This window comes from Schistocerca cancellata, chromosome 9, assembly GCF_023864275.1.
Source record: "Schistocerca cancellata isolate TAMUIC-IGC-003103 chromosome 9, iqSchCanc2.1, whole genome shotgun sequence".
Taxonomy (NCBI): domain Eukaryota; kingdom Metazoa; phylum Arthropoda; class Insecta; order Orthoptera; family Acrididae; genus Schistocerca; species Schistocerca cancellata.
Genome location: NC_064634.1, coordinates 144,806,225 through 144,831,225, shown reverse-complemented (window position 1 = coordinate 144,831,225; position 25,001 = coordinate 144,806,225). Strand labels below are relative to the sequence as shown.

General features: G+C 46.6%; 1 protein-coding gene across 1 annotated transcript in view; it reads left to right on the top strand.

Moving 5' to 3' along the window:
- Positions 1–25,001, top strand: part of LOC126101239 (zinc finger protein 239-like) — a 129,584-nt gene that overhangs the window by 91,649 nt on the left and 12,934 nt on the right. Inside the window, exon 5 of the mRNA XM_049911927.1 lies at positions 16,603–16,820. Coding sequence (XP_049767884.1) covers positions 16,603–16,820 — 218 coding nt within the window. The remainder of the gene's footprint in view (positions 1–16,602; positions 16,821–25,001) is intronic.

Here is a 25,001-nt window from a genome sequence, read left to right as displayed (position 1 = left end):
GTCAAACAACACGCACCGTTCATGAGAGGTAGAGAGGTGGCATGAGCCCCCTCTCATATTTCTATCTTACGATTCTCCTCTCTAATTGCATGCGGTGGAAAGTTGCTATTCCTTCACACGCGGACTTCCCACGCAGCGTCTCTCGTCACCTGGGTGGTCCAGTGACAGGCGGGCTCAGTTGACTTTGAAAGGGTAAGCCGACAGGTGTGAGGGAGTCGAGTGAATGCTTTCCAGACGCCGACATTGTCAAGAGGCACGCCCGCAGGGCCTGAAGTAGCGGCTGGGCTAGAGGTTCCATTACTTCGCAGAAACTTAGCGAAAACACTTTCTGGCGGGCTACCAGCGAGGCGTGGGAATGACTTGTGTACCCAGGCAGCTGTGGCGGGAAAATTCCCGCGCTTTCTGCAAAATAGTAACTGTGATTGGCTTGCTCAGGGCATAGCTCCATGACGTAGCAAGATCGGCGCAGAAATTGGCACCAAGAATCTCCATTGGTGGAATGGTAGCGTTCCGGCAATGGAGTGGAATTTTCCGCCGGTTTTCGAGTTGCTGATTGGAACGTTTAACCACGGCCACTGTCGTGGGGGCGGGAATGTTCTGTGTTCGGTTTTGTACGGGTGCTCTTAGGGGTAGTCGGCTCTCGCCTTTCGGTCGAGGACGTCGAAGCAACCAGCCAACGGCTCCGGTACGCCAGATCGTGTCCTGGCAGTCAAGAAGACAGTTTGGTAATGTATGTCCGCAGCACCGGCAGATAGGGATTTTCCTAGGTGATAATCAGAGCTCAGCAGAGCGCGCCTGTTCATCTTTTTTCTAACTTTGTTCTGTCTTGGGTAGCAGCAATTAATGTTGGGTTGGCTATGTGTTTTCTCTAAGATTTGAGTTGCAAGGAATTGGCTGCACATACCACTTCGTCATAATCCTCACAATCTAGTTTAGGGACAACTTCACATTCACAGCGTTTGTTTGAGTATCCAATTTGAGCCAATTTGATCTATTGTAAATGTTTCATGTGTTTTTGTTTATTATTTTGTGTTTAGTCTTAATAAATCATATTGTTATTTTGGACAGAACTTTCATTCTGTTAATCGGTAGAGCAACCCTATCATTCCTCACTATGTTAATGAAACCTTCGTTTATTTAACTTATTTATTAAGTTAAATTATTGCAGGTGCCAAACTCTCTTCTACTCCACTGGCAGGGTTGATTAGAGTCAGTTCGCATCTTTTTTTAATCCTTGTGCAACAGCAAAAGTCGGAGTTAGAATAGGGGGGGCTTAGCGCATCATGTACATATGTAGCTTCTAGAAGAATTTAGTGTTAAATACACTGCTTGCCCCGGCACCTCGCAAGGTGTGTGGAGCACCGAACATACACACGCTTATTACAACCAGACAAGTCAGCTGTGGCCGAACATTGTATTCATATGGGTCATTCCATGAATTACAGTGATGTGAAGATTTTAACATCCACCTCTTCTTTTTGGGAATCTATATTCAAGGAAGCTATAGAAATTCGATTAGCCAACAATTTAATAAACAGAGATAATGATTTTAATTTGGACAAAGCATGGAATCCGGCTCTTGGAGTAATTACATTACAGAGAAGTCGTCATCGTGTCACCGCCGCCGATCAAACATCGATAAGCAAATCGAATGTCTGTACGCCTTCGCCACAGGCGGCGCATGTGTAAGCACATGTCTCTGCCGCCGACCAGCATCTGTGACCCGCATGCGCAGTACCGCCGCGGTGGAGCATATAAGGCCGCGCTTGACACTTTGTCGTCAGTCTTGTGACTCGCTCTGAAGATGGCCGGACGATACGCAGCCGAAATATCAGTAGAAGAAATTTTATTTGCGCGGCTGCATGCCCGAAATTTAATGGATTAGTTCAACCTGTTCCCGTGAGTGGCGCCGTCACAGCATGTCGTCAAGATGGCTGCTACACTTGACGTTCGTCAGAAGCAACGTGCTGTCATAGAATTCCTGTGCTGTGAAAACGAGACAGTGGGAAACATCCACAAGATGTTGAAAAAGGTGTTTGGAGATGCTACTGTCGATCGCAGTACAATTAGTCGGTGAGCAAGCAGGTTACATGATGAAAGCGGGCACAGGAATATTGAGGATTGTCCTCGCAGCGGCAGGCTTCGTACTGCACGCACTGGAGACAATGTGCAGAGAGTTAACGATTTGGTGACTGCTGACAGACGCATCACAGTGAACGTATTGTCACGCTACGTTGGGATATGGGAAGGAAGTGTTTGCAGAATACTGGAAGTGTTGGCGTTAAAAAAGGTTTGTGCCAGGTGGGTTCCCAGGATGTTGACAGTGGCTCCCGAAGAAACAAGAAAAGCTGTATGCAGCGAACTTTTGGAACAGTACGAGAATGATGAATTTCTTGGAAGAATTGTGACAGGTGATGAAACATGGCTCCATCATTTTTCACCAGTGACGAAGAGGCAATCAATGGAGTGGCATCATGCAAATTCTCCCAAGAAAAAAACTTCAAAACCAACCTTTCTGCTGTAAAATTTATGGCTATGGTGTTTTCCGATTCCGAAGGACTCTTGCTTGTGGACATTATGCCAAGTGGAACCACCATAAATTCTTATGCATATGTGACGACACTGAAGAAACTTCAAGCTCGACTGAGTCGCGTTAAACCACATCGGCAAAAGCAGGATGTTTTGCTGTTGCACGACAATGCACGGCCACATGTCAGTCAAAAACCATTGAAACGATAACAAAACTCGGATGGACAACACTGAAACACCCGCCTTACAGTCCTGACCTGAGCCCATCCGACTATCATATCTTTGGTAAACTGAAAGACTCTCTTCGTGGAACAAGGTTTGAAGATGATGACTCCCTTGTGCCCGTTGCCAAACAGTGGCTCCAACAGGTTGGTCCAGAACTTTACCGTGCGGGTATACAGGCGCTGGTTCCAAGATGGCGTAAGGCAGTTGAGAGGGATGAAAATTATGTGGAGAAATGAAAATATTGTTCCTAAAGGATGTCTCTACACACTGTAAAACTTTCAAACATGTAGAATAAAATATGGATTAAAAAAAATAGTGTGTATTTCTTTTGAAATGACACTCGTAGTTTGTCTCTGTACAGGTGTAATCTCCCCACGGAAATTTACCCTCTACCACGCAATAATTAATAATGGTCAACCAAATCATCCACATTTATTCACTTTTGGAAAGTATCTGATCGGATTTCTAGTAATATATGCGCCGACAGCTCGTCGACGCCAAGGTATTTTTCTAGTAAGATTATTCTTTGGAATAACAGAGATACATAGATGTATTCTCCATGGTTATTATAGAGGGAGAAGGAGTACAGCTTCGGAAGTATATGTTGGAAGATTGTCGGGTTGCTAAAAGAGACGTATTTGCTCTTCTTCTCGCTAAAGCGAGCTATTAAAGTTTGTGCCACTAGCGGGTTATTGGTGGATAGAGAAAAACGGTAAACGAAAATTAAGTAAGACTTGGAATCAACAGAAAACGGAACATGTAATGGAGATGGATTGAATATACTATTTTCCTCAGAAATAAGGTTTGTGACCCTTTTATTCTAGAGAGAATAACGAATGAGTTTTCTGTCTGAATCATTGATGATTGCCTTGGCCCTGTAATTAGTGGGGAAGTTTCAGCTGTGACGAAGAGAGCCTGCAGTCACCGAGTTTTGATAAAATCGTCCAAAAAGGCTTCGTCCACATCTGAAATTCTAAATCTGTCGTAAAAATGATCGAATTGTTCAAACGATCGATTTTTCCCAACTGAATGCAGCGCTTAACAATAATAACAAATGTAAAGATCTTTTCCAGCAAACCAGCCGCTGAATATTAAGACGAAGGGCTCCACCAGAGATTCTATTGGGCTGATTCCACGTAAATGAAATAATATATTTAAAACTGTACACAGATAAAGGACAGAGAGAGAGAGAGAGAGAGAGAGAGCGAATGAAATTCGAGAAAATACTCAGAATCCTCCATTAGCATAATTGTTTGCCTGTCTTATCACGGATCAGCCTCAAGATAAAACAGGAGGCCCTAACTGTATTGCACCGATTTGTGTGTGAGAGTGAAGGGGTAATAAAGGCGACAGATACACCTCTGTAGAGACAAAACATTACACCAAGTTAGCGGCAAGCTGCATTCACATACTTTCATCAATTACAGTAGAATTCATTATACAGGTACATTTTTAAATTGTTCAAGAAAGGTGGGCGGGTGGTACCATGGGTATTTCCAAACTGGGAGGTGTCAGAGAGATCATTTTCAGTGTGAACGTCACACACCTCCGTGGTCTCGCCACTGGAGGATGTGAAATCAGAGGGCTCAGAAAGGATAAGCACCCTCTTCTGCTTCGGATTGTGTTCAAATTCGTCAAATGGGTTTGAATGGAACCTAGTGGCTCTACCCTGTACACCAGAGCAAAAACTGCGGTGACACTGCACTCCAAAGGGGTCAGGCCACTTCAGTAGGGCTGCTGGCCAACGATGTCTTTATAGGAGGGTTGAGTCGTCCGCGGGGGAGGGAGGCCAGTGTCAAAGGTTTTCACGAACGTCGTATTGTTAAACATCGCACTGCTGTCATTTTTGACCGCGAAATGTGTGTACATGGACGCCCCAAGGAAAGGACTGGTTTCATTGACGCCCTATATGTCGCCTTCTAAGGCCTTCTCGTTTCGACTCTGAGGGGCGGTGTGTCTGAAGTGATGTCCTCGGCCACCAATAAGAAAACCACGTGATTTCGACGCTGTGTATCGCGGTTCTGACCTCCATCGCACTGGTATCAAAAGAAGGAGTGAAATGTGGCTAAGAGGGTCTGTACTGCCTACCCGTCGTCTGACACATCCGCTGTGGCGTCGGACAGAATAGTGGTGAAATTCGGTGCCAGTGTGACATCTATAACCCACCTTACGCCTCACATGAACTCTTGAGCTCTCGTCTTTTTTTCGCATGAGCCGTTTAAAGCGCCGCCGAGCGCATTGCTGACGTCGCAGCGCGCCACGCCCTTGCATCATAGCAATGGAAGCCTGCACGCACCTTTGAGGGAAATCTCAAATTTTTACGTGACAGTGACAAGATACGCCTGATGTTCTCCGAGGCTATAGATACTGCGATAAGGAATAGCTCAGTAGGCTGTTGAATTGAAGAGAAATTGTTTTCTTGAGTCATCAGTCTTCTGGCCGGTTTGATGCAGCCCACCACAAATTCCACTCCTGTAACAGCCTCTTCATCTCCGATTACCACTTGCAACCTACACTCCTGGAAATGGAAAAAAGAACACATTGACACCGGTGTGTCAGACCCACCATACTTGCTCCGGACACTGCGAGAGGGCTGTACAAGCAATGATCACACGCACGGCACAGCGGACACACCAGGAACCGCGGTGTTGGCCGTCGAATGGCGCTAGCTGCGCAGCATTTGTGCACCGCCGCCGTCAGTGTCAGCCAGTTTGCCGTGGCATACGGAGCTCCATCGTAGTCTTTAACACTGGTAGCATGCCGCGACAGCGTGGACGTGAACCGTATGTGCAGTTGACGGACTTTGAGCGAGGGCGTATAGTGGGCATGCGGGAGGCCGGGTGGACGTACCGCCGAATTGCTCAACACGTGGGGCGTTAGGTCTCCACAGTACATCGATGTTGTCGCCAGTGGTCGGCGGAAGGTGCACGTGCCCGTCGACCTGGGACCGGACCGCAGCGACGCACGGATGCACGCCAAGACCGTAGGATCCTACGCAGTGCCGTAGGGGACCGCACCGCCACTTCCCAGCAAATTAGGGACACTGTTGCTCCTGGGGTATCGGCGAGGACCATTCGCAACCGTCTCCATGAAGCTGGGCTACGGTCCCGCACACCGTTAGGCCGTCTTCCGCTCACGCCCCAACATCGTGCAGCCCGCCTCCAGTGGTGTCGCGACAGGCGTGAATGGAGGGACGAATGGAGACGTGTCGTCTTCAGCGATGAGAGTCGCTTCTGCCTTGGTGCCAATGATGGTCGTATGCGTGTTTGGCGCCGTGCAGGTGAGCGCCACAATCAGGACTGCATACGACCGAGGCACACAGGGCCAACACCCGGCATCATGGTGTGGGGAGCGATCTCCTACACTGGCCGTACACCACTGGTGATCGTCGAGGGGACACTGAATAGTGCACGGTACATCCAAACCGTCATCGAACCCATCGTTCTACCATTCCTAGACCGGCAAGGGAACTTGCTGTTCCAACAGGACAATGCACGTCCGCATGTATCCCATGCCACCCAACGTGCTCTAGAAGGTGTAAGTCAACTACCCTGGCCAACAAGATCTCCGGATCTGTCCCCCATTGAGCATGTTTGGGACTGGATGGAGCGTCGTCTCACGCGGTCTGCACGTCCAGCACGAACGCTGGTCCAACTGAGGCGCCAGGTGGAAATGGCATGGCAAGCCGTTCCACAGGACTACATCCAGCATCTCTACGATCGTCTCCATGGGAGAATAGCAGCCTGCATTGCTGCGAAAGGTGGATATACACTGTACTAGTGCCGACATTGTGCATGCTCTGTTGCCTGTGTCTATGTGCCTGTGGTTCTGTCAGTGTGATCATGTGATGTATCTGACCCCAGGAATGTGTCAATAAAGTTTCCCCTTCCTGGGACAATGAATTCACGGTGTTCTTATTTCAATTTCCAGGAGTGTATGTCCTCAATTATCTGCTGGATGTATTCCAATCTCTGTCTTCCTCTACAGTGTTCGCCCTCTACAGCTCCCTCTAGTACCATGGAAGTCATTCCTATCATCCCGTCCCTCCTCCTTGTCAGTGTTTCCCATACATTCCTTTCTTCTCCGATTCTGCTCTGAACCTCTTCATTCCTTCCCTTATCAGACATCCCTAATTTTCAACATTCTTTTCCCGCAGTCGATGTTTCACTGCCACACAATGCTGTCCTCCAAACGAACATTCTCAGAAATTTCTTCCTGAAATTAAGGCCTATGTGTGATACTAGTAAACTTCTCTTGGCCAGTAGTGTCCTTTTTACCAGTGTTAGCCTGCTTTTGATGTCGTCCTTGATCCGTCCGTCATTGGCTATTTTGCTGCCGAGGCAGAATAATTCCTTCACTTCATCTACTTCGTGACCATCAAGCCTGATGTTAAGTTTCTCATGTTCTCATTTCTGCTACTTCTCATTACTTTCTTCTTTCTTCGATTTACTCTCAACCCATATTCTGTACTCATTAGACTGTTCATTCCATTTAGCAGATCATGTAATTCTTCTTCACTTTCACAGAAGATAGCAATTTCATCAGCAAATCTTACCATTGATATCCTCTCACCTTGAATTTTAATCCCACTACTAAACCTCTCTTTTATTTCCATCACTGCTTCTTCGGTGTACATGTTGACTAGCAGGGGCGAAAGACGACATCCCTGTCTTACATCCTTTTTTATCCGAACACTTCGTTCTTGGTCGTTCACTCTTATTATTCTATCTTAACTCTTGTACACGTTTTATATTACCCGTCTCTCCCTGTAGCTTACTCCAGTTTTCTCATAATTTCGAAAATCTTGCACCATTGTACATCTCTAAAAAGGGGAATCACACAAGTTGGAAAGAAAAACGTAAGTGTTGAGATTGTAACTGCGAGGAAACTATGGCTAACAGAGGAAATATTTCAGTCGAGCGATGAAATAAAGAAGTATAAATATGTTCAGAGAAAATCAGGAAAGCAGAAATACTTAGAAATGAAATAAATTGGAAGACCAGGGAAGCTAAGGCGAAATGGCTGCATGGAAAATGCGAAGAAACTGGAAAAGAAATGGTTGTCGTAAGGACTGTGTCAAAATAACCTTCGGAGAAATTAAAAGCAAGACTCATAGCATTAAGAGTGCAATGTGAGCTCCAAAATTGAATGCAGAGGAGAGAGAAGACACACTATGTGATCAAAAGTATCCGGACACCTCCAAAAACATACGTTTTTCATATTAGGTGCATTGTGCAGCTACCTACTGCCAGATAGACCGTATCAGCGACCTCAGAAGTCATTATACATTGTGAGAGAGCAGAATGGGGCACTCCGCGGAACTCACGGACATCGGACGTGGTCAGGTGATTGGCTGTCACTTGTGTCTTACATCTGTACGTGAGATTTCCACACTCCTAAACATCCCTAGGTTCACTATTTCCGATGTGATAGTGAAGTGGAAACGTGAAGGACACGTACAGCACAAAAGCGTACACGCCGACCTCGTCTGTTGGCTGACAGAGACCGCCGACAATTGAAGACGGTCATAATGTATAATAGGCACACATCTATCCAGACCATCACACAGGAATTCTAGACTGAATCAGGGTCCACCGCAAGTACTATGATAGTTAGGCAGGAGGTGAGAAAACTTGGATTTCCTAGTCGAGCCGCTGCTCATAAGCCACACGTCACGCCGGTAAATGCCAAACGACGCCTCGCTTGGTTAAAGAGCGTAAACATTGGACGATTGAAAAGTGGAAAAACGTTATGTGGAGTGACGAATCATGGTACACAATGTGGCCATCCGATGGCAGGGTGTGGGTATGGCGAATGCCCGTGAACGTCATCTGCCAGCGTGTGTAGTGCTAACAGTAAAATTCGGAGGCGGTGATGTTATGGTGTGGTCGTGTTTTTCATGGAGGGGGCTTGCACCTCTTGTTATTTTGCGTGGCACTATCACAGAACAGGGCTACACTGATGTTTTGAGCAGCTTCTTGCTTCCCACTGTTGAAGAGCAATTCGGGGATGGCGGCTACATCTTTCAACACACCTGTTTATAATGCACAGCCCGTGGCAGAGTGGTTACGCGACAATAACATCCCTGACCTGAATCATATAGAACACCTTTGCGATGTTTTATATCCCCGACTTCGTGCCAGGCCTCACCGACCGTAATAGATACCTCTCCTTAGTGCAGCACTCCGTGAAGAATGGGCTGCCATTCTCCAAGAAACCTTCCAGCACCTGATTAAACGTATGCCTGCGAGAGTGGAAACTGTCATCAAGGCTAAGGGTGGCCAACACCATACTGAATTCCAGCATTACCGATGGAGAGCGCCACGAACTCTTAAGTCATTTTCCGCCAGGTGTCCGGCTACTTTTGATCACATAGTGTAGGTTTGAAGAGTACACTGAAGGCTTCTATGAGGGGGAAGACTTGTCTGATGACGTAACAGAAGGAGGAACAGGAGTCGATAGGAAAGAGGTAGGGGATCCAGTATTAGAATGAGGATGTAAAAGTGCTTTGGAAGACATCAGAATTTCTAAAACCATTGGGGGAAGGGGCAACAAAACGACTATTCACGTTGGTGTGTAGAATCTGTGGGGCTCAAATCACGTGATGTTACAGGCCATTCGAAATCAGTCATTCAGAAAATCAGTCATATATTCTTCCAACCCGATGCTACATGGCGACTAGTTTGGCTTTGGAAATATAAGGCACCATTGAGGCAATTCTGACGTTGCAGTTCATAATGTAAGCGACTCTAAGGAAAACTCGAGACACTTTCGTACGATTTGTCGACCCGGAACAGGTGTTCGACAATGTATAATGGTGCAAGATGTTCGAAATACTAAAAAACATAGGGGTAAGCTATACGGAAAGAAGTGTAATATACATTGTATAGAGGAGCCAAGAGGGAACAATAAGAGTGAAAGACCAAGAGGGAAGTGCTCTAATTAAAAACGGTGTGAGATAGCGATGAAGTCTTTCGCACCTTCCGTCGAATCTATGTATCGAAGAAGCAATGATGGAAATAAAAGAAACGGTCAGGAGTGGAATTAAAATTCAAGGTGAAAGGATATCAGTTGTAAGATTCGCTGATGACATTGCTATTCTCTGTGAAAGTGAAGAAGAATTACAAGATCTGTTGAACTGAATGGACAGTCTAATGAGTACAGAATATGGATTGAGGATGAATCTAAGAAAGACAAAAGTAATGAGAAGTAGCAGAAATGAGAACAGCGAGAAACTTGAGATCATGATTGGTAGTCACGAAGTAAATGAAGTGAAGAAACTGTGCTACCTACGCAGGAAAATAACGAATGACGGATGGTACAAGGAAGAGATAAAAAGCAGACGAGCATTGGCAAAAAGGGCATTCCTGGCCAAGAGAAGCCTACTACCCTACTGGCCATTCAAATTGCAACACCAAGAAGAAATGCAGATGATAAACGGGTAATCATTGGAAAAATATATTATACTAGAACTGACATGTGATTACATTTTCACGCAATTTGGGTGCATAGATCCTGAGAAATCAGTACCCAGAACAACCACCTCTGGCCGTAATAACGGCCTTGATACGCCTGGGTATAGCGTCAGTGTTTGGATGGCGTGTACAGGTACAGCTGCACATGCAGCTTCAGCACGATACCACAGTTCATCAAGAGTAGTGACTGGCGTATTGTGACGAGCCAGTTGCTCGGCCACCATTGACCAGACGCTTTCAATTGGTGAGAGATCTGGAGAATGTGCTGGCCAGGGCAGCAGTCGAGCATTTTCTGTATCCCGAAAGGCCCGTACAGGACTTGCAACATGCGGTCGTGCATTATCCTGCTGAAATGTAGGGTTTCGCAGGGATAGAATGAAGGGTAGAGCCACGGGTCGTAACACATCTGAAATGCAACTTCCACTGTTCAAAGTGCTGTCAATGCGAACAAGAGGTGACCGAGACGTTTTGCCATTCGTACACCCAGGTTCGTCGTTGAGTACACCACCGCAGGCGCTCCTGTCTGTGATGCAGCGTCAAGGGTAACCGCAGCCATGGTCTCCGAGCTGATAGACCATGCTGCTTCAAACGTCGTCGAACTGTTCGTGCATATGGTTGTTGTCTTGCAAACGTCCCCATCTGTTGACACAGGGATCGAGACGTGGGTGCAGGATCCGTTACTGCCATGCGGATAAGATGCCTGTCATCTCGACTGCTAGTGATACGAGGCCGTTGGGATCCAGCACGGCGTTCCGTATTACCCTCCTGAAGCCACCGATTCCATATTCTGCTAACTGTCATTGGATCAAGTCCAACGCGAGCACCAATGTCGCGATAGATAAACCGCAATCGCGATAGGCTACAATCCGACCTTTATCACAGTCGGAAACGTGATGGTACGCATCTCTCCTCCTTACACGAGGCATCACAACAACGTTTTACCAGGCAACGCTGGTCAACTGTCGTTTGTGTATGAGAAATCGGTTGGAAACTTTCCTCATGTTAGCACTTTGTAGGTCTCGCCACCGGCGCCAACGTTGTGTGAATGCTCTGAAAAGCTAATCATTCGCATATGACAGCATCTTCTTCCAGTCGGTTAATTATCGCTTCTGTAGCACGTCATCTTCGTGGTGTAGCAATTTTAATGGCCAGTAGTGTCGTATCTTAATTTGAGGGATGAATTTTTGAGAATGTACGTTTGGACCACAACATTGTGTGGTAGTGAAACATGGACTGTGGGAAACCGGAAAAGAAGGGAATAGAAGCGTCTGAGAAGTGGTGCTACAGAAGAATATTGAGAATTAGATGGACTGATAAGGTAAGGAATGAAGAGATTCTCCGGAGAATAGGCGTGGAAAGGAATATATGGAAAACACCGACAGGAAGAAGGGACAGGATCCTCATCTGTTAAGACATCGCAGGATAACTTCTATGGCACTAGACGGAATAATAGAGGGTAGAAACTGTAGAGGAAGACAGAGATTGGGATAAATCAAGCAAATAATTGAGTACGTAGTTGCAACTGCTACTAATGTCGCAATGAGAGACAATTTCAGAAAAAGTGGTCCTTTAATTGTGTTTCACAGTTTAGTTCCACTCTAATATCAATCCGTGACGTCTGTTCTTTCGCACATGTACCAAAGAACAGAAACGACATAGAATCCGCAACTGTGGTATATATTATGTACGTTGAAGGTGGATGGAGGAGAAATAAACGAAAGGGAAGCAACTATTGATGTCAGCTGCAGTGGGACTATCTGGAATCAGCGGCGACGAGTGAAAATATGTGACAGACAGGGATTCAAACCCGGACTCCCCTGCTTACTAGGCATTCATATAATTGATTCGTCTCAATAGGCAACGAATCCATCATATTCAGAAAGGATGTACAATTGCGTCGATCTACTGCGGCAATCTCGAAGTAGCGAGTATGGACGACATGGGCAGGAGTGCGGATATATGGCACTAGTTGGGAATGTGGCTCGGTCTGGTGGCCTGCCGAGATAGTACGCGCAGTTGCGATGAACACTGTGTCTGCTCGGGTGGTGCAGTGGTTGTTGACACAGCTGCACAGTAAGCAGGAGAGCCCCGGGTCCGATTCCTGTCACTTCACTGATTCCCACAAAGTCCGCATAAAGTCCTGATGCAGCTGACATCAGTAATTCCTTCCCTTTCCATTCCTTCTTCCCCCCCCCCTCCCTTGTAATGTTATGTGAGCCTCACTGTCCCCTTTTTTTAACTAATTTGTGCCTGATTTTATTCTGAGAAGCTCAGTAATGGAAGTAAATACCGCAAAAGTAAATTTGATTCAAAAAGTACTTGAAGTGAAGTGAAGCGTAGCTGGACAGCAACAAACTCTTTAGCGCGCAATCCCCGCAACGTTAGTAGTTGTGAATCTTTGAGTATGGTCTCTAAAAAAAGAGACAATTTCTTTATTAAAAAAAAGAGGACTGTTAATCTGTATCTTGCGGAAAGAGGACGGCTGCTAGGGCGTCGCTCAGAACGTATGTTACATTTAATGAAAATTGCTGTTTCAGTGTCAAAACCGAGTAAAGTATGTGTAATAGTTGCCAAACATTTATGTATACAAATTTTCTGGAAGTGAAGAATAGAAATATCTTGCTTTTGGAACAGGAGGTGAACTTCATTGTCGTCGCCGGCTATCAATCGACAGAACTGTAAGTGTACAAAGTTCATTAAAATACAGGAAAGGAAATGCATTCTCTATAGTTTTCATTCAATGCGTAACAAACTCTCATAGTTTCTTAATTGCAGTAATTGGTTATGTTCTTGTATAATAGTATGGTGATGAACTCCACTGACCAATTTTCATGCAGCAGGACGTGTAGTTTGAAGGAAGTTTGTGTGCTAAGCAATCTCCTTTTTTCACGAAAAGCAGACTGCTGTTTGATCTTATTTACTTACAACAGTGGTCCCTTAGGTATGAAAAGCTACGAAAACTTGGCCTCAAAGCTATCTGCAATACGGCCAAGTAACTGACAGAGTCGTATTTTAAACCTTAAAGAACAATAACTTCCTCCAAGTTATAATACGTCACCAACTGGTGCAGAAGCTGATCATTCATGGAGGCAGCAACCAAAATCCAGGTACCAGTTACGACTTAAAGCAAAAATCTCAATCAAAAATAAATATCTCTCTCTCTCTCTCTCTCTCTCTCTCTCTCTCTCTCTCTCTCTCTCTCTCCAAACACATATATAAATATTCATATTATTAAGATTGAATTCATTTTATATTGGCGCCCTCCACCTTCAGTTCACATAACGGTTCCACCGTATCAGTGATACCACTAAAATTTGCTGACGGACTCGCTACACCTGAGTGTCTAGGCTTTCTCGGTCACAGTCCCACTGCTGGAGGGAAGTTTAATTACCAGGAATAGCGACTCGAAATCGCACCAGCAGGATTTTTCTTCATAGAGGCATTAGAAAACCTAAATCATTTTTTGCTCTCAGGTATCTGGTCTCCTTTATGGAAGGCCACTGATAGAAAAAAATACCCATGTTGTTGTGTAACATTTTCAATGTCACAAAAACAAAGTAATCAATAAAATAAAGACTAAGAAGACACAAAAACATGAAACTTACTTCAGTATTACGCATAGCATGTGAGAGCATGGAGAGAACTTCCGATGTCACTAGACGAAACAATCGTTAGCTCCCCCACTCCAACACCCCCCCCCCCCCCCCTCACCGTCATTCCGAGAATCATTGACGCCTACGTTCCGTTTCACCCCGTACAGGTAACGGCTTGTGTGACTCGCCATTTGAAATGCACTGTGGTATGTTGTAACGTCTCGTTCCGTATAGTATGAACGGACTTTTACGAGGGTAATCCCAAAAGTAAGGTCTCCTATTTTTTTATAAGTACAGAACTCTGTTTGTGTGCCACTTGGTCACACTGTTATGAAGAGTGCTTCACATGCTGAGTGTAAAAATGCGCACGCTGTGCTCTCAGTCTTAGCTTGGCAGTCGTTGAGAATGGAGCTCCCGTTGGATGTTGCTCGCAGTTATTCGGTTTTTGAACGCAAAGGGCACTGCCCCGATTGAAATCCATCACCAATTGACGGAAGTGTATGGTGAGTCGTCCATGGATGTCAAAAATGTTCCTAAGTGATGTAGAGAATTTGCGGCTGGTCGGACCGAAATTCACGGCGAACAAAGGAGCGGGAGACCGTCAGTTTCTGAGGAGACAGTGTTGAAGGTTGAGCAAAGCCACTTTATGCCCACTGGGACCACATTAACGCTGACAGGTACTGTGAGACTCTGAAAAAGCTCAAACGGGCAATTCAGAACCGGAGAAGAGGAACGTTGAGCAAGGGCGTACGCATTCTCCATGACAACGCTCGCCCACACATCGCTCGGCTACCAGTTGATCTCCTGCAACAGTTTCAGTGGGACATAATCACCAACCCATCCTGTAGTCCTGACTTGGCGCCCAGTGACTGTCACCTGTTCCCTAGAGTAAATGAACATTTGGCCGGAAAGCGATTCAGCTCCGACGACGAGGTGAAAGAAGAGGTCCATAGCTTTCTGAACAGCATGGCGGCGAGCTGGTATGACTTGGGCTTACAAAAACTGCCAGAGCGTCTACAAAAAAATGCATCGACGGAAATGGTGATCATGTCGAAAAATAACTAAATGTTCCAGCTTTAAACTGATGTAAACCATTGTAGGAATAAACAAGTCCATGTATCCAGAATTAGATTTTAACTCTGCAGCGGAGTGAGCGCTGATAAGAAACTTCCTGGTAGATTAAAACTGTGTGCCGGGCCGAGACTCGAACTCGGGACCTTTACCTTTCGCGGGCAAGTGCTTACCAACTGAGCTACCCAAGCACGACTCACGCTCCGTCCTCACAGCTTTACTTCTGCCAGTACCTCGTCTCCTACCATTCAAACTTTACAGAAGCTCTCCTGCGAACCTTGCAGAAACAGCACTCCTGAAAGAAAGGATATTGCGGAGACATGGCTTAGCCACAGCCTGGGGGACGTTTCCAGAATGAGATTTTCACTCTGCAGCGGAATGTGCGCTGATATGAAACTTCCTGGCAGATTAAAACTGTGTGCCGGGCCGAGACTCGAACTCGGGACCTTTGCCTTTCGCGAGCAAGTGCTTACCAACTGAGCTACCCAAGCACGACTCAGGCTCCGTCCTCACAGCTTTACTTCTGCCAGTACCACGTCTCCTACCTTCCAAACTTTACAGAAGCTCTCCTACGAACCTTGCAGAAATAGCACTCCTGAAAGAACGGATATTGCGGAGACATGGCTTAGCCACAGCCTGGGGGATGTTACCAGAATAAGATTTTCACTCTGCAGCGGAGTGTGCGCTGATATGAAACTTCCTGGCAGATTAAAACTGTGTGCCGGGCCGAGACTCGAACTCGGGACCTTTGCCTTTCGCGGGCAAGTGCTTACCAACTGAGCTACCCAAGCACGACTCAGGCTCCGTCCTCACAGCTTTACTTCTGCCAGTACCTCGTCTCCTACCTTCCAAACTTTACAGAAGCTCTCCTGCGAACTTTGCAGAAATAGCTCCTCTGACAGAACGGGTATTGCGGAAACATGGCTTAGCCACAGCCTGGGGGATGTTTCCAGAATGATATTTTCGCTCTGCAGCGGAGTGTGCGCTAATATGAAACTTCCTGGCAGATTAAAACTGTGTGCCGGGCCGAGACTCGAACTCGAGACCTTTGCCTTTCGCGGGCAAGTGCTTACCAACTGAGCTACCTTGCAGAAATAGCACTCCTGAAAGGAAGGTTATCGGGGAGAGCTTCTGTAAAGTTTGGGAGGTAGGAGACGAGGTACTGGCAGAAGTAAAGCTGTGAGGACGGGGCGTGAGTCGTGCTTGGGTAGCTCAGTTGGTAGAGCACTTGCCCGCGAAAGGCAAAGGTCTCGAGTTCGAGTCTCGGCCCGGCACACAGTTTTAATCTGCCAGGAAGTTTCATATCAGCGCACACTCCGCTGCAGAGTGAAAATCTTATTCTGGTAACATCCCCCAGGCTGTGGCTAAGCCATGTCTCCGCAATATCCGTTCTTTCAGGAGTGCTATTTCTGCAAGGTTCGCAAGAGAGCTTCTGTAAAGTTTGGAAGGTAGGAGACGTGGTACTGGCAGAAGTAAAGCTGTGAGGACGGGGCGTGAGTCGTGCTTGGGTAGCTCAGTTGGTAGAGCACTTGCCCGCGAAAGGCAAAGGTCTCGAGTTCGAGTCTCGGTCCGGCACACAGTTTTAATCTGCCAGGAAGTTTCAGGTCTATGTACTTGTAGAAAAATAGGAGACTTTACTTTTGGGATTACCCTCGTATTTGTGCCCATGTATGTGTTGCTTAGTAGCGGAATACGTTTGCTGCCCACAGGGGACCGGCCGCACCCTTGCACGCTGTGCGGTAAGAAGTTCGCACTGGCGTGCAACCTTCGGGCGCACGCGCGCACGCACCACCCGATCGCCGGCGTCAGCGACGCTACGCCTCCGCCTTCAGCCCCGCAACCCGCACAGCCGGCACAGTGCCTGGCGTCGCCGCTTCGCTTCTGGCCGCCGCATCTGGCGCCGTCTGCAACGCCGCTTCTTTCGTTGGTGAGAGGACATGCCGCCATTACGAATAACTTCTGTAACGTACACTGAAGAGCCATAGAAACTGGTACACCTGCCTAATATCGTGTAGGGCCAACACCGACTCAAAGGAAGGCCTCGGCGCTTGTTGGTGACGTCACGTCAGCTAGGCACGGCGAACGCCAGGTCTGTTGCAGGCATACTCATAATGGTGGTGTCTCCCTCTCTGACACAGTAAAATGTGAGACTATTGGCGGTAGTTGACCAACACACATTGTTCTGAGAGATTTCTGCAATCAATTAATTGTGCAATTCGTTACACTTCTTAACAAATAGTGTACTCCTGAACTTAAATTTCCACCTGTTTTAAGGATTGACATACAAAAACAACTTCATGGTCCAGCAGCAACAGAATTCGTGCTTCTTTACCTTATTTGTAAATCTGAGGAAGTTACGTTTGTACTGGGTTGTTTTTACAAGAAACTGCGAACATATTGGTGCTCTTCTTTAGGTATCTTGGTTGACTATGGGGTGAGGAGCACTGAATGTTAATGAAATATCTTGCGATTGTACATGTTGGGGGAGGGGGTGGGGGACAAAAGAAGAGGCAAAAGAGAGATACTTGTTTTAGCAAATAAATTTTTTTTATGTTATAAAGTTTCTCCTTTCAGTTGCAAGAGGGGAATATTTATCTTTTCTAATGTGCATGTTTAAAAAAGTTTAAGCTCAGCAGTATTTTCGATGTATGAAGCTATTTTGTTTCCTGTTTAGAATTCCTTTCGTTGAAAACGACTGTAATCTAATGACTGGCAACAGTTGGACATTTACACGTGTAAATTAGTTCACATTTCCAGTGACGATGTCAAACGAAAATAAATAAGCAAATAAAAGAACGAGTTAATTGTAAAGGGGTTGGGGTAAGTTTCGAAAACAAAATGAATCAAGTAAATATAGTTACTTGAATGTAAAATTTCCGAGGCTTGCAATGGGGCAAAGCATCTTCTCATATTGATCTACGTTTGTTTCGACAGGATTCAGTAATACAGAACTATGATCTTCATTTGTAGCTTTACGATAGTAAGAAAATCTTTCGTCTAAATAAAACTGCAGAATCCAAAACAATACCAAACATTTTGTCCAAAAATAAGAGATTTATAGTGATAAGCACGCCCAGGCGTTTCTGCCTGCAACAGACCTGGCGTTCGCCGTGCCTAGCTGACGTCACGTCACCAACAAGCGCCGAGGCCTTCCTTTGAGTCGGTGTTGGTAGGGCCCGCGCTAGCACGCAGAAGTGCCACAACACGACATCGACTCGACTAACATCTGAAGTAGCGCTGGAGGAAGTGACACCATAAAACCTGCAGGGCTGACTAAAAGTCCGTAAGAATACGAGAGGGTGCATATCTCTTCTGAAGAGACCGTTGCAAGGCATCCCAGATATGTTCAATAACGTTCATATCTGGGGAGTTTTCTGGCCAGCGGCAGTGTTTAAACTCAGAAGAGTGTTCCTGGAACCACCTTGTAGCAATTCTGGACGTGTAGTGTGTCGCATTGCCCAAGTCCGTCAGAAGGCACAATGGATATGAATGGATGCAAGTGATCTGAGAGGATGGTCAGAGTCGTGTCTAGACGTATCAAGGGTCCCATGTTACTCCAACTGCACGCGCCCCACACCATTACAGATTCTCCACCAGCTTCAACAGTCCACAGCTGACATACAGGGTCCATGGGTTCGTGAGGTTGTCTCCATACCCGTACACGCCCATCCGCTCGATACAATTTGAAACGAGACTCGTTCGACCAGGCAACATGTTTCCAGTCATCAATGTCGGTGTTGCCGGACCCAGGCGAGGCGTAAAGTTTTGTGTAGTCATCAAGAGTTCACGATTGGGGCTTTGCCTCCGAAAGCCCATATCGATGGTGTTTCGTAGATTGGTTCGCACACTGACACTTGTCGATGGCCCAGCATTGAAATCTGCAGCCATATCTGTCACGTTGAACGATTCTCTTCGGTCGCCGTTGGTCTCGTTCTGGTAGGATCTTTTTCCGGACGCAGCAATGTCGGCGATTTGATGTTTTATCGGATTCCTGATATTCACGGAGTACTCGTGAAATCATCGTACGGCAAATGGTTCAAATGGCTCTGAGCACTATGGGACTTAACAACTGAGGTCATCAGTCCCCTAGAATTTTGAACTACTTAAACCTAACTAGCCTAAGGACATCACACACATCCATACACGAGGCAGGATTCGAACCTGCGACCATAGCGGTCGCGCGGTTCGGGACTGAAGCGCCTAGAACGGCTCGGCCACACCGGCCGGCACGTACGGCAAAATTTCCGCTTTATCGCTACCTCGGAGCTGCTGTGTCCCATAGCTCGTGCGCCGACCGTAACGCCACGTTCAAACTCACTTAAATCTTGATAACCTGTCATTGTAGCAGCAGTAACCGATCTAACAATTGCGCCAGACACTTGTTGTCTCATATACGTGCTTGTTTACATATCTCTGTACTTCAATACGCATGTCTACACTCCTGGAAATTGAAATAAGAACACCGTGAATTCATTGTCCCAGGAAGGGGAAACTTTATTGACACGTTCCTGGGGTCAGATACATCACATGATCACACTGACAGATCCACAGGCACATAGACACAGGCAACAGAGCATGCACAATGTCGGCACTAGTACAGTGTATATCCACCTTTCGCAGCAATGCAGGCTGCTATTCTCCCATGGAGACGATCGTAGAGATGCTGGATGTAGTCCTGTGGAACGGCTTGCCATGCCATTTCCACCTGGCGCCTCAGTTGGACCAGCGTTCGTGCTGGACGTGCAGACCGCGTGAGACGACGCTCCATCCAGTCCCAAACATGCTCAATGGGGGACAGATCCGGAGATCTTGCTGGCCAGGGTGGTTGACTTACACCTTCTAGAGCACGTTGGGTGGCACGGGATACATGCGGACGTGCATTGTCCTGTTGGAACAGCAAGTTCCCTTGCCGGTCTAGGACTGGTAGAACGATGGGTTCGATGACGGTTTGGATGTACCGTGCACTATTCAGTGTCCCCTCGACGATCACCAGTGGTGTACGGCCAGTGTAGGAGATCGCTCCCCATACCATGATGCCGGGTGTTGGCCCTGTGTGCCTCGGTCGTATGCAGTCCTGATTGTGGCGCTCACCTGCACGGCGCCAAACACGCATACGACCATCATTGGCACCAAGGCAGAAGCGACTCTCATCGCTGAAGACGACACGTCTCCATTCGTCCCTCCATTCACGCCTGTCGCGACACCACTGGAGGCGGGCTGCACGATGTTGGGGCGTGAGCGGAAGACGGCCTAACGGTGTGCGGGACCGTAGCCCAGCTTCATGGAGACGGTTGCGAATGGTCCTCGCCGATACCCCAGGAGCAACAGTGTCCCTAATTTGCTGGGAAGTGGCGGTGCGGTCCCCTACGGCACTGCGTAGGATCCTACGGTCTTGGCGTGCATCCGTGCGTCGCTGCGGTCCGGTCCCAGGTCGACGGGCACGTGCACCTTCCGCCGACCACTGGCGACAACATCGATGTACTGTGGAGATCTCACGCCCCACGTGTTGAGCAATTCGGCGGTACGTCCACCCGGCCTCCCGCATGCCCACTATACGCCCTCGCTCAAAGTCCGTCAACTGCACATACGGTTCACGTCCACGCTGTCGCGGCATGCTACCAGTGTTAAAGACTGCGATAGAGCTCCGTATGCCACGGCAAACTGGCTGACACTGACGGCGGCGGTGCACAAATGCTGCGCAGCTAGCGCCATTCGACGGCCAACACCGCGGTTCCTGGTGTGTCCGCTGTGCCGTGCGTGTGATCATTGCTTGTACAGCCCTCTCGCAGTGTCCGGAGCAAGTATGGTGGGTCTGACACACCGGTGTCAATGTGTTCTTTTTTCCATTTCCAGGAGTGTATACTAGTTTCTTTGGCGTTTCGTGGTACATTACCAGAAATGGAAACTGTTACCCACGAAGCAGCAGTCCGTCATTTATCAAACTTTGCAGAGACGTTCGTCACACGTTGTTGTAGTTGTTGACTTAAGTCTGAGGACTGATCTGGTGCGCCTCTATTTGGTAGTCTGTCCTCTGCAAGCCTCTTGATTTCTGAATAACCAGTATAGCCTGTATCCATCTGAATCTGTTCACTGTATTCAAGCCTTCGATTTTTACCTCCTATACTTCCTTCCATTACCAAATGGTTCAAATGGCTCTAAGCACTATGGGACTTGACATCTAAGGTCATCACTCCCCTATACTTAGAACTACTTAAACCTAACTAACCTACGGACATCACACACCTCCATGCCCGAGACAGGATTCGAACCTGCGACCGTAGCAGCAGCGCGGTTCCAGACTGAAGCGCCTAGAACGGCCTCGTCCACAGCGACCGGCCCTTTATTACCAAAGCGAAATTCCTTGCTGCCTGATAATGTATTCTATCAGATTATTCCTTCCTGTAAGTCAAGTTGGGCCAAGCTAACTATCTAATTTTCAACATTCTTCTGTTTTATCACATTTGAAAAGCGTCTGTTCTCTTCCTGGGTGATTTGCTTATCGTCCACGTTTCACTTTTGTAAACGCTACACTCCAGAAAAATACCCTCTAAGACAAAAAAGTAAGAAGAAAAACGAGGAAGAAACGACGCATCACGGAGGAACTACCCTAATGGGACCGAAATCGGTAGATGTGACGTACATTTACAAACAAACAACTGATTACACTTTCAGAAGGACTGGACGATTTATGCAAGAGAAAGAGCATCTCGATATCGCGGCGGTCCACTTCTGACCCTTATGCAAGCATTCAGCTTAGCATTGATTGGTAGAGTTGATGGACGTCCTTCTGAGGGATATCATGCCAAATTCTGTCCAATTGGCGCTTTAGTTTCTCAGAATCACGAGATGCTTTGAGGGCCGTGCCAGTAATGCTCCAAACGTTCTCAGTAATAGAGAGATCCGGCGACCTCGCTGGCCAAGGCAGATTTTGGCAAACATGAAGACAAGCAGTAGAAATTCTTGCTGTGTGCAGGCGGGCACTATCTTATTGAAATGTAGGCCCAGCGTGGCTTACCATAAAGGGCAACAAAATAGGGCATACTCTATCGTCAACATACTGCTGTACTATAAGGGTGCTGCAGATGATAACCAAAGGGGACTGCTACGAAAAGAGACGGCACCCCACACCATCACTCCAGAGTGTCGGGACGTACGATGGGCGACAGACAGGTTGGTATCTCATCACTGTCCAGAGCGACTCTAGACACGTCTTCGGCCTATAATCTCATAGACTGGATTAGATATGTCTTCAATTGCAGCCCAAATAGCAAAACATACAGGGTGTTTCAAAAATGACCGGTATATTTGAAACGGCAATAAAAACTAAACGAGCACCGATAGAAATACACCGTTTGTTGCAATATGCTTGGGACAACACTACATTTTCAGGCGGACAAACTTTCGAAATTACAGTAGTTACAATTTTCAACAACAGATGGCGCTGCAAGTGATGTGAAAGATATAGAAGACAACGCAGTCTGTGGGTGCGCCATTCTGTACGTCGTCTTTCTGCTGTAAGCGTGTGCTGTTCACAACGTGCAAGTGTGCTGTAGACAACATGGTTTATTCCTTAGAACAGAGGATTTTTATGGTGTTGGAATTCCACCGCCTAGAACACAGTGTTGTTGCAACAAGACGAAGTTTTCAACGGAGGTTTAATGTAACCAAAGGACCGAAAAGCGATACAATAAAGGATCTGTTTGAAAAATTTCAACGGACTGGGAACGTGACGGATGAACGTGCTGGAAAGGTAGGGCGACCGCGTACGGCAACCACAGAGGACAACGCGCAGCTAGTGCAGCAGGTGATCCAACAGCGGCCTTGGGTTTCCGTTCGCCGTGTTGCAGCTGCGGTCCAAATGACGCCAACGTCCACGCGGCAACCCCTCAGCGCCGCTCCCATTGCTGCACGAGAGACATTCGCTAACGATATAGTGCACAGGATTGATGACGGCGATATGCATGTGGGCAGCATTTGGTTTACTGACGAAGCTTATTTTTACCTGGACGGCTTCGTCAATAAACATAACTGGCGCATATGAGGAACTGAAAAGCCCCATGTTGCAGTCCCATCGTCCCTGCATCCTCAAAAAGTACTGGTCTGGGCCGCCATTTCTTCCAAAGGAATCATTGGCCCATTTTTCAGATCCGAAACGATTACTGCATCACGCTATCTGGACATTCTTCGTGAATTTGTGGCGGTACAAACTGCCTTAGACGACACTGCGAGCACCTCGTGGTTTATGCAAGATGGTGCCCGGCCACATCGCACGGCCGACGTCTTTAATTTCCTGAATGAATATTTCGATGATGGTGTGATTGCTTTGGGCTATCCGAAACATACAGGAGGCGGCGTGGATTGGCCTCCCTATTCGCCAGACATGAACCCCTGTGACTTCTTTCTGTGGGGACACTTGAAAGACCAGGTGTACCGCCAGAATCCAGGAACAATTGAACAGCTGAAGCAGTACTTCTTATCTGCATGTGAAGCTATTCCGCCAGACACGTTGTCAAAGGTTTCGGGTAATTTCATTCAAAGACTACGCCATATTATTGCTACGCATGGTGGATATGTGGAAAATATCGTACTATAGAGTTTCCCAGACCGCAGCGCCATCTGTTGTTGAAAATTGTAACTACTGTAATTTCGAAAGTTTGTCTGCCTGAAAATGTACTGTTGTCCCAAGCATATTGCAACAAACGGTGTATTTCTATCGCTGCTCGTTTAGTTTTTATTGCCGTTTCAAATATACCGGTCATTTTTGAAACACCCTGAATATATTACTTTTAGCATCTCATTTCCCAATCTAATCACATCAACATACTAATAGTCAACGTTCCATTACAAATGTATTACTTTTGTTCAAAGATGTTCAAATGTGTGTGAAATCTTATGAGACTTAACTGCTAAGGTCATCAGTCCCTAAGCTTACACACTACTTAACCTAAATTATCCTAAGGACAAACACGCACACGCATGCCCGAGGGGGGACTCGAACCTCCGCCGGGACCAGCCGCACAGTCCATGACTGCAGCGCCTCAGACCGCTCGGCTAATCCCACTCGGCTTACTTTTGTTGATATTCATCTTACAAACTCTTTTCAAGAAAGAATCCAGCACTTTCAACTGCTCTCGCAAGTTCTTGGCCAAGACTAGTAGATGTTCAATGTCGTCAACAAACCACAAATTTCTTATTTCTTCTCCCTCAACTTTAATTCCCTTTCTAAGCTTCTGCGTGTTTTCCTTTACTGCTTTCTCAATGCACAGACTGAATAACTCTGGGGATAGCCTACAACCCTGTCTCACTCCTTTCGCAGCTACTGCTTTCTTTTCATCCCTTAAATTCTTACAACTGCAGTCTGGTTTCGGTGCATGTTGTAGATAACTTCTTGTTTCTTGTATTTTGTCTCCGCTACCTTCAGAACTTCAGAGATTATATTTCTACTAATATTGTCAAAAGCTTTCTCTAAATTTACAAATGCTATGGATATAGATTTGCCTTTCTCAGTCTGTCTTCACAGGTAAGTGATAGGTCCAATATGGCCTCGCATGTTCTTTCATTTCTCCAGAATCCAAACTGGTCTTCCCCAAGGTCACCTTCCACCAATTTTTCATTCTTCTATGCTTACGTATTTCCATCATGAAATCAGGACAGGATCAGCAACTTGGATAAGATAACTTCTTTATTGTAATTCCGTCACAGTTGCGTTAGATTATGCTGGCGACCAGTTTTGACCTACTAAGTTCATTTTCAAGCCAGGCCATTACAGTGGCACTAACACCTCTAGTTAGGCGACAGTCAGTTTATACATACATAACATACACGTAACACATAGTCACATGGGATGTCAGATCAATTTCACAGTGTAGATGTGTTCACAAAGTGCAGCTGAACTAGCTTCTGTATATAATTCATGTCAGTATCGTGCAGGTATGCACATAACAGGTATAAAACGATAAAACCTTCATTCCGTTCGGAACTGATTAACATCAGTATGAGCTGAAACCGTCATGGCACTGATACGCTCTTGAGGAATTTTGTGCTGTGATTGAAGCACATTCTGTGTCAGTTTATGAAGACTGGTGGCCTGGAGACTAGTGTGAAAATA